At 36.3% G+C, this 12,013-nt stretch overlaps 1 protein-coding gene across 11 annotated transcripts in view; it reads right to left on the bottom strand.

Annotated features, from left to right (window-relative positions):
* Window positions 1-12,013, bottom strand: part of REV1 (REV1 DNA directed polymerase) — a 90,959-nt gene that overhangs the window by 15,613 nt on the left and 63,333 nt on the right. For 8 of the 11 annotated variants that reach the window (XR_008289266.1, XM_027072651.2, XM_053200467.1 and 5 more), the window contains 4 exons: window positions 11,644-11,752; window positions 7,222-7,350; window positions 4,711-4,865; window positions 2,189-2,308 (listed from right to left, as the gene is read on the bottom strand). Coding sequence is in view for 10 of the 11 variants with exons in the window: in XM_027072651.2 (XP_026928452.2) it covers window positions 2,189-2,308; window positions 4,711-4,865; window positions 7,222-7,350; window positions 11,644-11,752 (513 nt within the window). In the remaining variant the exon portion in view is untranslated. Of the gene's footprint in view, window positions 1-2,188; window positions 2,309-4,710; window positions 4,866-7,221; window positions 7,351-7,862; window positions 7,990-11,643; window positions 11,753-12,013 lie in introns of those variants that run through there. The other 3 variants (XM_027072659.2, XM_053200470.1, XM_027072652.2) reach the window with 3 other exon arrangements.

The following is a 12,013-nucleotide window of genomic DNA, read 5'->3' as shown; positions in this document are numbered from 1 at the left end:
CCCTAAAACATAAACTTATTGGAAGTGTGTTTTCTCTTTCTGAAGGAGCTACAGTAATTGTATATATTGTGCTAGACAACTGTGTGCCATGTATACATTTATGGGCACAGAGGGCCAAAAAGAGGTTGCAGAGGACAATGGGGGAGGTGTGTTCATTCATCCTGAGTTTCTTCTGGTTATTGGCCAGAGAGCTATCATATTAAATATCATATTTTCCACAAGATGTTAATAGGCACTATCTATTCATCCTCAAATATCTTTGGGAAATGACTGCTTCCTAACAAAAATATGGTTACTGCAACAATTCTCAACTTTTACTATGTGTGTCTCCACCAGGGATGGTACCCACACACATGTGAAATCTTTTTTTAAAGGAACAGCCTGTATTCTGTGGAGCACACTTTGGAAAAAAGATGATTATAACGCCATCTTCAAGACAGGCATAACAACAGCAAAGTGACATTTTGCATACCTGAAATGTTCTAAATTTATCTGATTAAGAATTTGGGAATTTGCTAAAAGTTGACAGACACATGGAAATCACATGAAGAATTTTGGGCGGATACAAACCTGGTTTTGAAGACAGGAGGCCACATGGGAAGATGGCTTGCCAGAGGGAGCCAATCTTGCCACCCCTCACTATATTTCAGACATCCCCTAGGAAATTCAATGCTGTGCTAAGAATTCAACCAGGACATGGAACTTCAAAAACTTGCCCTTCAAGAAATAAAGTCCCTCTGGCCAGGAAACAAAAGGAAGTGAGAAGGAAGACTGCCAGTTTCAGGAACTAAAAACTCTATTTCTTGTAAAAATAAACAAACAAAACTAACAAAAATGATTCAGTTTAAAGAAGATGGTGTGATAGACTGAACTGTGTCTCCTTCTAACACTCAATACCTCAGAATGTGACTATAATTAGAGACAGGAACTTGAAAGAGGTAATTGCAGTAATAAGGTCATATACAAGTGGGTCCTAATCCAGCATGACTGGTGTCCCTGTAACAAAAGGTTAGGACACAGACGCATAAAGAAAAAAGACCATGTGACAACACAGGGAGAAGATGGTCAGTCTACAAGCCAAGGAGAGAGGCCTCAGAAGAAACCACCCTGCTGACAACTCAATCTTGGACTTCTAGCCCCCAGAATCCTGAGAAAATAAGTTTCTGTTACTTAAGCCATGCAGTCTATGGTATCTTGTTATGGTAGCCTTAGCAAACTAATAGAGATGGCTAATAAAAAAAGCTTAAACTCCCATTTTTTTTTTTCCTAAGTAGGCTTCAAATCCAGCATGGAGCCTAACAAAGGGCTTGAACTTATGACCCTGAGATCAAGACCTGAGCTGAGATCAAGAGTCTGACACTTCCCCTAGAGACATTTCTTAGAAAGAGGTATCTATCTACTGGGGCGCCTGGGTGGCTCAGTCGGTTAAGCATCTGACCCTTGATTTCAGCTCAGATCATGATCTTACAGTTCATGGTTTTGAGCCCCACCGGAATTGTCCTACACACAAAAAAAATTAGATCTATTCCAGACCTCAAAAGGGCAACTGTTTTTCAGTTATAATTATATTTGATGATTTGTCTATGGAAAGATTTTTACATGCTAGGACTGTTAGCCACACAGTAACCACACAAAAATATAAAATAACTAAACATCCTGGCCCTTAGCAGAGAAAGGTGGAGATAGACATTTTACTTCAACCTCTGAGTTAACAAAACATAACACTTCATCTTTAGGCTTTACTCTTCCTAATATGATTCGTACATTTTCTACTTTTCTTACTAAATTCAGAAACCTGTCACAAGTGCAGCAGTATAATTTTATAAATAGGGGTATCGATTCTCAAACTTTGTATTTGGCCTAGAAGTATACAATTTCAATTATGATTTATTTAAGGGGCGAAACGTCAATTTCATCATATTTAAAATGACTTCTTAGCATCCCCTGATCTTGTCACTTGAGAAATACTTAAACTAAAAGATGTGAGAAACAGAAGTAAAAGGTAACATGCAGGTCCTGGTAAGGAATTACTCATTGCAGAATTTCAAATTCTAGTTTTCATGGCACTCAATCATGGATAAAAAAATATATAATCATGTTTTGGAAAAGAATTATGTTCCAAAACTATGAAAAGCACTAATAAATGTTTACAATAAATGAAAGTTAAAAAGCACAGATCTGTATTTACCTGGTAGATTACTAACTAGCTGACCTCTGATAAAATCATCTACTTCTTCTGGTTTTAGGTGGTACTGCCCATCTGGTTTTGCTTTTCTAGTTGCCATTCTAGCAAGAAGAATATTAGAACCTATAAAGTTAAAAAAAAATGTTCAAGAAATATTCATAATTATTATTAAATTTCTTAAGAAAAGACATCTACAAATTACCTATCCAATTTCTTTCAGAAACAATGAAAAACAATTTTCATTTCTGATCATTTCAAACACAGTACAAAACTGGCAGAATTTTGTTAAGTATGACAGATTATAATCCACATGGTTATTGGATAGGGGTTTCCCTTTGTTCCCAACTGAGTGTCATTTCAACACCTCCTACCCCTGGTAAAGGAACAGAAAAAATAGTCCTAATCTTATGATTGGAAGTTTACAGGCACTGAAGGCAATGATCAGAAATCAGATCATCCCACCAACCAATGCATCCAGGCTAGGCAGGGAAATAAAGCCAAAGGAGTGCTATTGGAAGGGGGGTTATGGGGGCAGGGAGAGGCGGGGGAAGGGAACCCAAGGAACCCGAAGTCTCACTATATAATCAGAACATGTGCAGGATAGGGGCACTTGTACCCCAATGTTTATAGTAGCACTTTCAACAATAGCCAAATTATGGAAAGAGCCTAAATGCCCATCAACTGACAAATGGATAAAGAAGATGTGGTTTATATATACAATGGAATACTACTTGGCAATGAGAAAGAATAAAATATGGCCATTTGTAGCAACATGGATGGAACTGGAGAGTGTTATGCTAAGTGAAATAAGTAAGGCAGAGAAAGACAGATACCACATGTTTTAAGTCATATGTGGATCCTGAGAAACTTAACAAAGAACGATGGGGGAGGAGAAGGGGAAAAAACAAAAAGTTACAGAGAGGGAGGGAGGCAAACCATAAGAGACTCTAAAATACTGAGAACAAACTGAGGGTTGATGGGGGTGGGGGAGAAGGGAAAGTGGGTGATGGACATTGAAGAGGGCACCTGTTGGGATGAGCACTGGGTGTTGTATGGAAACCAATTTGACAACAAACTATATTTAATTAAAAAAAAAAAAAAACCATGTGCAGGAGAAATTGAGGGTATGAGCATCTTGAAAACAAAGACAGATAGTGACAGTGAGGTCCCAGGTGTGGTATGGACATGGAGAAGTAATGCAGAGCAGAGGAAAAGGCTACCAGGGACAGAGATGGTATCAGGGGTCTGTGAGAAGAGGGTGTCAGGTAAATTGTTATGTAAATAATAAAATCTCCAGAATTTATGGAACACTTATAAAAAGGATATGCCTCAGTCTTACGGAAGACTTATATAACAACTATGGGTTTTCCTAGGGTAGATATGTAGATATTCATTAAGAGAAAAAGTTCTGCAAAGTCATACTAAAACGATAAAAGTGGTGAGTTGTGGAGAGGGGGCTGAGGAATGGAAGTATCATGGGGGATTTTTGTTTTAATTACGTGCTTAAACTTAAAAGAATGTACTGTACTCACATTGTCACACCTGTAAATTAGAAAGAAGTACAAGTTAAAACAAACAAAACCCATGCCAGATACTGGAATACAGAAAATAAGCCCTAAATGAATATTGAGAAGGATCTGCGGGCCAAACATGGGAGGATAAAGGTAGGCCAGCTAGTAACAGGAAGAATGCTATGAATGTATTAATCATGTTTTTTATTTTCTGTATCTTATACCATGTTCTGACACCTTTAAAATCTTGCTGGCTGGGGAGAGGGCTAGCTGGTTCCTAAGGACAGCAAACAGCTGTCATATCAACACCTATCAACATCTCTCATATGCAAGCCAGCCACCCCCAACCATCTCATCAAGCTCACACACAAAAACAGTGTTTTCCTCCCCTAAATCATCCCAGGGCCAAGGTACCAGGGGACTAGAGATCTCCGCATATAGCCCTAAAACCACAGGATTATCCACAGTAGCCAATTCAAGGCTGTTTGCTCTGCTCTGTCCAGCTTTTCCCACAGAAACCCCAATATAGGCTCTGGCCTAGGATTTCCTCTCACCCTGCTTCTGCCTCCTGACCAAAACTGGGGGCTTCTCCATGTGGCCCTGTGTGGTGTGGCATGCCCCCTCCTCCTCTCAGGAAGTGTTAAAAAAGAGTATGTGTTTTTTAACACACATGTAAGAAAGAAAGTGTTTTTTAAAGAGTATGTTTACAAATATTGAATTCAATTCTCCCCATTTTTTGAAAAACTAAAATATTCCAACTTGTTTATCTGAAAGATACCATTATCAATCACTGACTTATGTTTCTAACACTTTTATCTCACGTATTACACAAATATGAGTGATACTAAGAACAGTTTTAGAAGTCAGGGGCCTATGTGATATGATAACAAAAAAAAAAAAACACCAAAATCTAAAAAAAAAAAAAAAATCACTCTTAAATATTAAACGATATTCAGTGATCACAAAACAATACTTTGAGTAAAATGAATCATATGAGATAAGCTGTACACTAACCAATTCCAACAGAGGCAGCACATTTGGTCTGGTCTTTGATTTCCATGCGGACAGCATTTGCAAATTCATCAGGAGTAAGTCTGGTCTCTGCAAGGATCTCAGTGATGTCTACCAGTGCTTCATCACAACTCACAGCTTCGATGTTATGTGTGTAGCTATCAACAAAAGAGCAAAGGCAGTGAACCAGGCGCAGCCTGCCATCTAGTAGACACTAATGTTGCACCAAGTCCAGCCTTCCTATGGCATCTTTCTTCACATTTCCTAATAAGACTTAAAATGCTAAACAGTATTAGCATTTTAATTAAACTGACCGAAGTACCACTATTTAGTCACCTAACTTTTAACTGTAAAACGAATTAGTATTTTCTCATTTCCTATAACTACCAAAAATACAACAGAAATTATTATTCCAGTTTCTCTATACTGTAAAACTCTGAACATCTAAAAATTAGTGGGTGAATTAGAACTGTCAGAACATCTAAAATATTTTCAAACATGGTTTATCAGAATCCCAAATGGACAGAAAAATTACATAAATCAAATTAAGTAACTGATGATTTCCTAAACAAAAACACCATAATTAAATACTTTTCATTGTAGCAGACCTGGGATAGGGATATAGGATAGGATATAAAGGATATAAAGGTCAATCACCCCAAATACCTGTCTAAAAGAACACAGATGACATTCCCTGAATGTAGAAATACTTTGGGTTTTGGTTATGATCTACACAAAGGCCTTGTTTTAATTAGCTACAGAAGAGGAAAAGAAAAGCAGAGTTGTCATGTGGCTCCAAAGCTAATCCAATATGTGGACCACAAATGTAAGGCAACTGGAAAGGCCTCGAGGTCAAAAATGTGTCTTTAATAATCTACATGATAAGGTATACTATGCCTCATCTCACCCACATCTTACTGCAGGTTACAAATCAGGTTAATGAATATTGAATATCTGTATTCATTTAAGAAATGAGTGTTTTGTTTACACTTAAATAAAGGTAAGAGCAGAAGGGTGCACCTGATCTGAAGAATTTTGCTTCAGAGTGAAAGCTAACTTGAAACATGGAGAATATGAAGCCGAGGCAGGATTTCCAAAGAGTGAAAGGAGAACACCACTGAATTTTTTCCCATAGCAAAGCCACATGTCACTGACAATGTCTGCACAAACTAAAATTATCTCAGGACTAGTATGTGTCATGGCTCTCTCTCAAATCCTCCTGATGTGAGATTCAGGCTGACAGTTGCTTGAATGCCTTGATACTCAAAACACAGTTGTACCACTACCCAGCTCAGTCATCCATTCTCAGCCCTTATTTGGATGCTTCTATTGACCCCAGCTCTGGAACAGGATTTAAAAACTTGGTAACACCAACATTCCCATATGTGGGATCTTAAGGACAGCTGTGATTATAAATGGCTTATCTTTCAGCACTCAGACCCACAAACTAATGCCAGATACCATCATCTGTTCCTTTTATTTTCTCTCTCTTGATCAAACAGAGATTGAATCTCATTCCTCTCTGTAGGACCAGCACCATCAACAACTGTTTGCATTTAATAGATAATAAATAGATATTCAAAATAATGTGTAACAAAGGAGAGGAAGAGGTGAAGACAGAGGTACAAGAAGGATCTCTTAGAACATTAATATACTCCAAAGGTCAACAGACCTTGGCCTACTGTCCAGATAGTTTTGGTAAATCGATAATACAGCCATGCCCATTCACTAATACTTCTGTCTGTGGCTGCTTTCACAGTTGAGGAGCTGGGACAGACCTTTTCTAGCCCTTTATAGAAAAAAATATGCTGACTGCTGCTTCAGACCATGCATGGCCTGCAATATATTTATTTTAAATTTTGAGTTTTGAATTAATATTAAATATACCTACACTACAACTAAAAATTAACCTCCTTTTCTCAAGCCAACTAATCAACCACCCTGACACTATACTAAAAACTTAAAAACTAACTTTTGGCATACCTAATGATTTTAGAAGATAAATGGTTTTAGAGTCTCCACTTGTTAACCCATTTATCTAATCATAAACGAAACTATAATTCAAACATAATAAAAGAAAAAAAACCAGGTTAAAAAATGCCAATCTTTCATCTGTCTGGGTTAATGATTTTAGAAGATAAATGGTTTTAGAGTCTCCACTTGTTAACCCATTTATCTAATCATAAACGAAACTATAATTAGGTTAAAAAATGCCAATCTTTCATCTGTCTGGGTTCCAAAGGAAGAAAACGAGAGCCACTTAACTAAAGTTATGCAGGCAGAGAACCCGTTTATACCTATTATCAGGAAGCACCTGAACAGTTTGAGAAGTGCAAACATGTCCCTTAAGATTGAGCTACTGATTATTGGAATTGCTGAGGAATGGGACACTGAAAGATGTTAAGAGTCTAGCAAATATGACCCTGCCAACCCTAAAGAAAGCTGGATTCTCTTCATTATTAAATATAAGAAGTAAAAGAACAGACATGAAAGTGACTGTGGTATATGCTGTACCTTGCCAATGTTTCATACATTGTTCGTGCAACTTCCTTATATGCATGAAAATCATAGGGAACAGCTTGAAGATTAGGACAAAGTTGTTTAGCTTGCCCAAAAAACATTCCATTCTTAATGCCAACTTGTCTAGAGAAAGAATAAAACACAATGAATGTTATACTAGGAATAACTTTCAAATGCAAAATCAAATATCAAATGTTGACAGTATGTCCCCATGCCAGTAATATATACTTTTCGTTTAACTCAATTCTCACTAGGGATAAACAACAAGCATTAAGAAAACTTCAAGTTTGTTTCCCCCCCAAAGGAAAAATGCACAATTGACTGATTAGTGTAAATGACATGTGTAAATGTGCCAAAATATGTTATTAAAAGACCAGGTTTGGCTCTTGTCTGTATCTGAAGATTTCTCCTAAGACTCAGACCTCTGGCCCCTTTGCAGAGATGCCAGCATGCCATATGCTGGTGATATCACAACCACCACAGAGCAGGAATGTGCTGTCAAAAAGAGGTTTTCTTCCCCTAACACATGGCACGGTTTGGCCAGGGTTCATCCCCCAAAGACAAAGAATATAAACGAAAGAACTACACAAAACAGTGCTATGTGACAAACAGACAAAATGTACTCATCCTATTACCACCCAATTCCCAATTGACCAATTCCATGCTCCTGAAGTGGCTCCACAGTGGTTGAGATGCCAACAGCATTGTATATGGTAGGACATCACTCTGGGCAGGAGCCAGGGTTCCAGAACTTTGAGGGACCTAATTGAAAATGGTAAATTTTAAATCTTTTGCGTGTCTCAATGCCCCACATTACCTTTGATATTTGGAGCATTCAGCACAAAACTGTAATTATGGAATTATAATTAGTAAAATTCCATTTTAACACTCTGTAATGAAACCAAGAAAAAATACTAAAATAAAAACACAAGCAAAATAATAAGCACTGTTTCACCAGATTACATACTCCTGTGTAAATACATCAGTTATTCTATACATTTTTTCAATAAATATTTACTAAGTGCTTACTCAGCATGGTAGTGTGCCCTGTTTTGAGAAACAATATACAAATACTATGCTTCAGTTACTCAGAAATCTCTGGCACCCTCCCCATCTCACACCACCGAAAGCCAAGAAGGAAAAGAATCCTCCAAGCTACTCAGAAGTAAATGCAAAATCATATGCATTTCTGATGGACACAAAAACAGTAATAAATTATCTGACTTCAAAGCTCCTAGTAGACAAGAATAGGAAGGAAAAATGACAGTAAAAGAAGTGCTGACTGACAAACAGTATGGCAACGAAAATTTTCTCATTCATTCAACAAAAATTTATGTCTGAGGTATTTTGCGAGGTGGTAGGTAAAACATGGTAAACAAAACAGACCCCATGACGTTCACAAGGATTACCCTCCCTACACTCACCCACCAAATAACAGATCATAGTCAATGGATCTTGTTTAGTAAAGCAAGGACGTGTGTGTGTGTGTAAAAGTTTTGAAGTCTATATACAAACACATACAGTTTAAGACATTTTCAATAATGCTACATGTGTAGGTTCAGCATGCAAAAGCTAAGCTTACAAATTAAAGGTAATTATTCATTATTGAAAGAATGTGTTACATAACTGTTATATACTGTATTCTTATATTTACAATAATTGTATTTTCCTATTTTTTTACTTATTCAAAAATTTTCAGGGATATGTTACTTATTAGCAAAACAAAAGACATCTATTTATGTACTTGTGCACATATACATCTTGGAGAGAAATGTTTAGGAGCCACTAAACACTAGGGAAGTTACAAACAAAAAAGGAAAACCTAAGGGAACCTAAGAGGGTTCCCATAACTAAGGGAAGGAAGCAAAATTCTCTTGAGTTGGTAGTTGGGAAAGTGGATTTGTTTCATATAAAATAAATGAGTAAAGGCAAATACAAAACATTATAGTGACCCTTCACTACAAGTGGTTTATCTATTCCTGTCAACTAGATCCCACAGAGAATAAACTACCAATACTTTATCAGTGTGTGCCACAAAAATTGTTTATTTGCAGGTTTACACTGCACATGTATGTCACTGCCCATTCAATATGCTAATAGGTATCCACATCACTATAAGAACAGTAAAGCGTCCTTACAAAAGTGCATGAAAACAGAGATTTAAAAATGATTGATCTTAAAAAATATGTGATTCTCGGATATTCATAGATCACTTCCTATTCATCCATATATCTACCTTCTCACTTATGTATAAATCTTGCTCTGTTAAGTATGAGTAAAACTACTAACAGTAATGTATATTCTAGCCTTCGTATATACATTCTACCTTTCCATAATTTCTACCCTCATGTGTACATACCATCCTTTCCTGACCTCATTATTAGTCTGTGTCTTTTGGAAACTCAACAATGGATAAAACTGGGAGGCCCATCCCTATATCCAGTCCCTACTCCAACCCTAAAAACATTTCTCTGATGCAAATGTCAGAAATTTTTAACAAATCTTCTCACCTAAGGAAAATATAATTATTGGACAAGAAAAGGGTATCCAAGAATTGTTTTCTAGAGACTTTCTATCAACAGCTTTCTACAAAAGGAAAATCACAGTAAGAGATAAAACCCCACTCTTATGGGTTTTTCTTCCCCCAACTTATACTCAAATTCATTTTCATCACTTATGTTTCTCCTTAAACAATTAACCACCTCACTGGCTTGCTGCATAGTATTTGGACCATATTATCATAACACCAATTATTCTGTAATACATTCAGCTTGACAATCACTATCTTTGATGCAATACGACTGCAACATCCAAACACCAAAAGAAGCCTAGAGCTCTTAGAGCTCCTCCTACAGCTGTGGCTACTCGTGTCCAAAGCCATCAGGAACAGGAAACACTTTTACCCCCGAGGCAGCCTTGCTACCCTCTGACCAGCACTCAGCCTGGGGTGCTGAATGAGAAGAGACACCCTTCAGAAGCAATAGAGAGGGTGGGGCTTTCACTTCAGCCCTGAGCAAAACTCAAACACCAAGAGAGTATTCCTGAGCTTCCCCATGCCCTCCACATGTGAACACAACTGTCCAGACACCAGAGGCACAAGTCATCATCCAACAACTCAGTGGGGAAAAAAGCCAGACTTACTGAGCACAACACAAAATCAGCTCTAAACTGCCTGGCTTAATAAAAATATAACAATCCAGAATGCATTTGTATCGGACTTATCATTTTTATTCAAGTAAATTTTCAACTCTTGGGCTGCATTATCAACAATGAAAAGGTTAAAACGTAATTCTGTCAATAAGAAAGGCAAAGTCAGTCTAGGAGTAAAAGTTTCACAGGTCATAATTGGGAAATAATTTAAAATATTTTATAATTATGTATGTTTGATTTCAAAGTTTTCTTAAGTATTCTTTTTATAAAATAACTGGCAAGATTTTAAACTATTTCAGTTAGATGATGTTGAAATATCTTTTGTTCCTATTAGACTTGCTTGAACAACCCCAACTTTTAATTAGGACTGAAAAATGTTACATATATCAAATCATTATGCTATACACCTGCAACTAATATAACGTTACATGCCAATTATATCTCAATAAAAAAGAAAAGTATGAATGACAAAGGCATAAGTAAAAAAGACTGAAAAATATAACTGATGTAGGACTCTTTGTTTTTATAATTGTTAAATACTTTAACGCTTGCCAATGATATGTAAATGTTATAAAGGTAGAAAGTGTCAGTTATCAGGAAAGAAAAAAAAAGAGGCAGCTCTTTCAAATTAATCATTATTACTCCTTCTAGTTTTAAATGATTTAAGTGTGAGGAACACATACATAATGTCTGTTTCTTCCTGTACTAACAGAGCCCATTGTAATGAGAGTTTAAGGTTACTGTAAGATAAAGACCTACACACAAAGTTGGTACTAACAAGTTGACAACAGTCTGCAATTTTAAGTGAGGAGATTATTGGGTATGCCAATACGCAATTATTTACTTGTAATTTAATAGACAATCAAGTTTTAACAAAAAATTTTAAGAAAATATTATGTATTACGAGTTTTAAATTGCAAGGGATTTTTCTTAGCTATAAAAAGGAGTGATCAGAATAGATGAATAGTAAAAAATATCTAATTCTTTAATTCTATCCTTCAAAAGACAATGGTCTGAAAGTGACAACGCCCAATTTCTTTTGGTTTCCACTGTAGGACCTACCGATTCATCAGGAAAGTAAGGTATTTATTTAAAGTTATCTAGCATTTGTGAAAGGAAAAAAGGAACTGAAGGGACTAAGCCTTGAAATATTTCTTTCCATAACATGTAATACAGGGATGACTGGCACGTCTGAATCCACTTCAAAGAGTCTGTAAAAATGATTAACTATCCGTAAGTATTACAATAGACTTAATTTCCACATACCTGGCTTCGTAACTACAAGAGGCAATTTCAGCCTTTGACAAAACAGAATCAATCCCATTTGCTTGTGCAGAATCTTGATTCTCCCACATTGATGAATCTGGTATCTTTGCTTTAAAAATAATAAAATTTAATGATTATACATTGGAAACTCATTTTCCTTAACTTTCATTCAAGAAATGTATTTTCCATTCCTTTCATATATAAATGCATAGTAAATTCCAAATAGTTATATCCACTGGTATTGGTCTCCTTACTTAATAAAAGAAAACTTATAGCTCTAAAATGGTTTGCTTCCATTTATACTTCATCAGCGGTCAGACAAAAATGTGTAATAAATTGAAAGTGTTCACTTTAGTAAAGATTTTGAGTT

This window comes from Acinonyx jubatus, chromosome A3 (assembly GCF_027475565.1).
Source record: "Acinonyx jubatus isolate Ajub_Pintada_27869175 chromosome A3, VMU_Ajub_asm_v1.0, whole genome shotgun sequence".
In the NCBI taxonomy this organism is placed as follows: Eukaryota; Metazoa; Chordata; class Mammalia; order Carnivora; family Felidae; genus Acinonyx; species Acinonyx jubatus.
The sequence above is the reverse complement of the archived record's forward strand: the minus strand, read 5'-3'. Positions and strand labels throughout refer to the sequence as shown.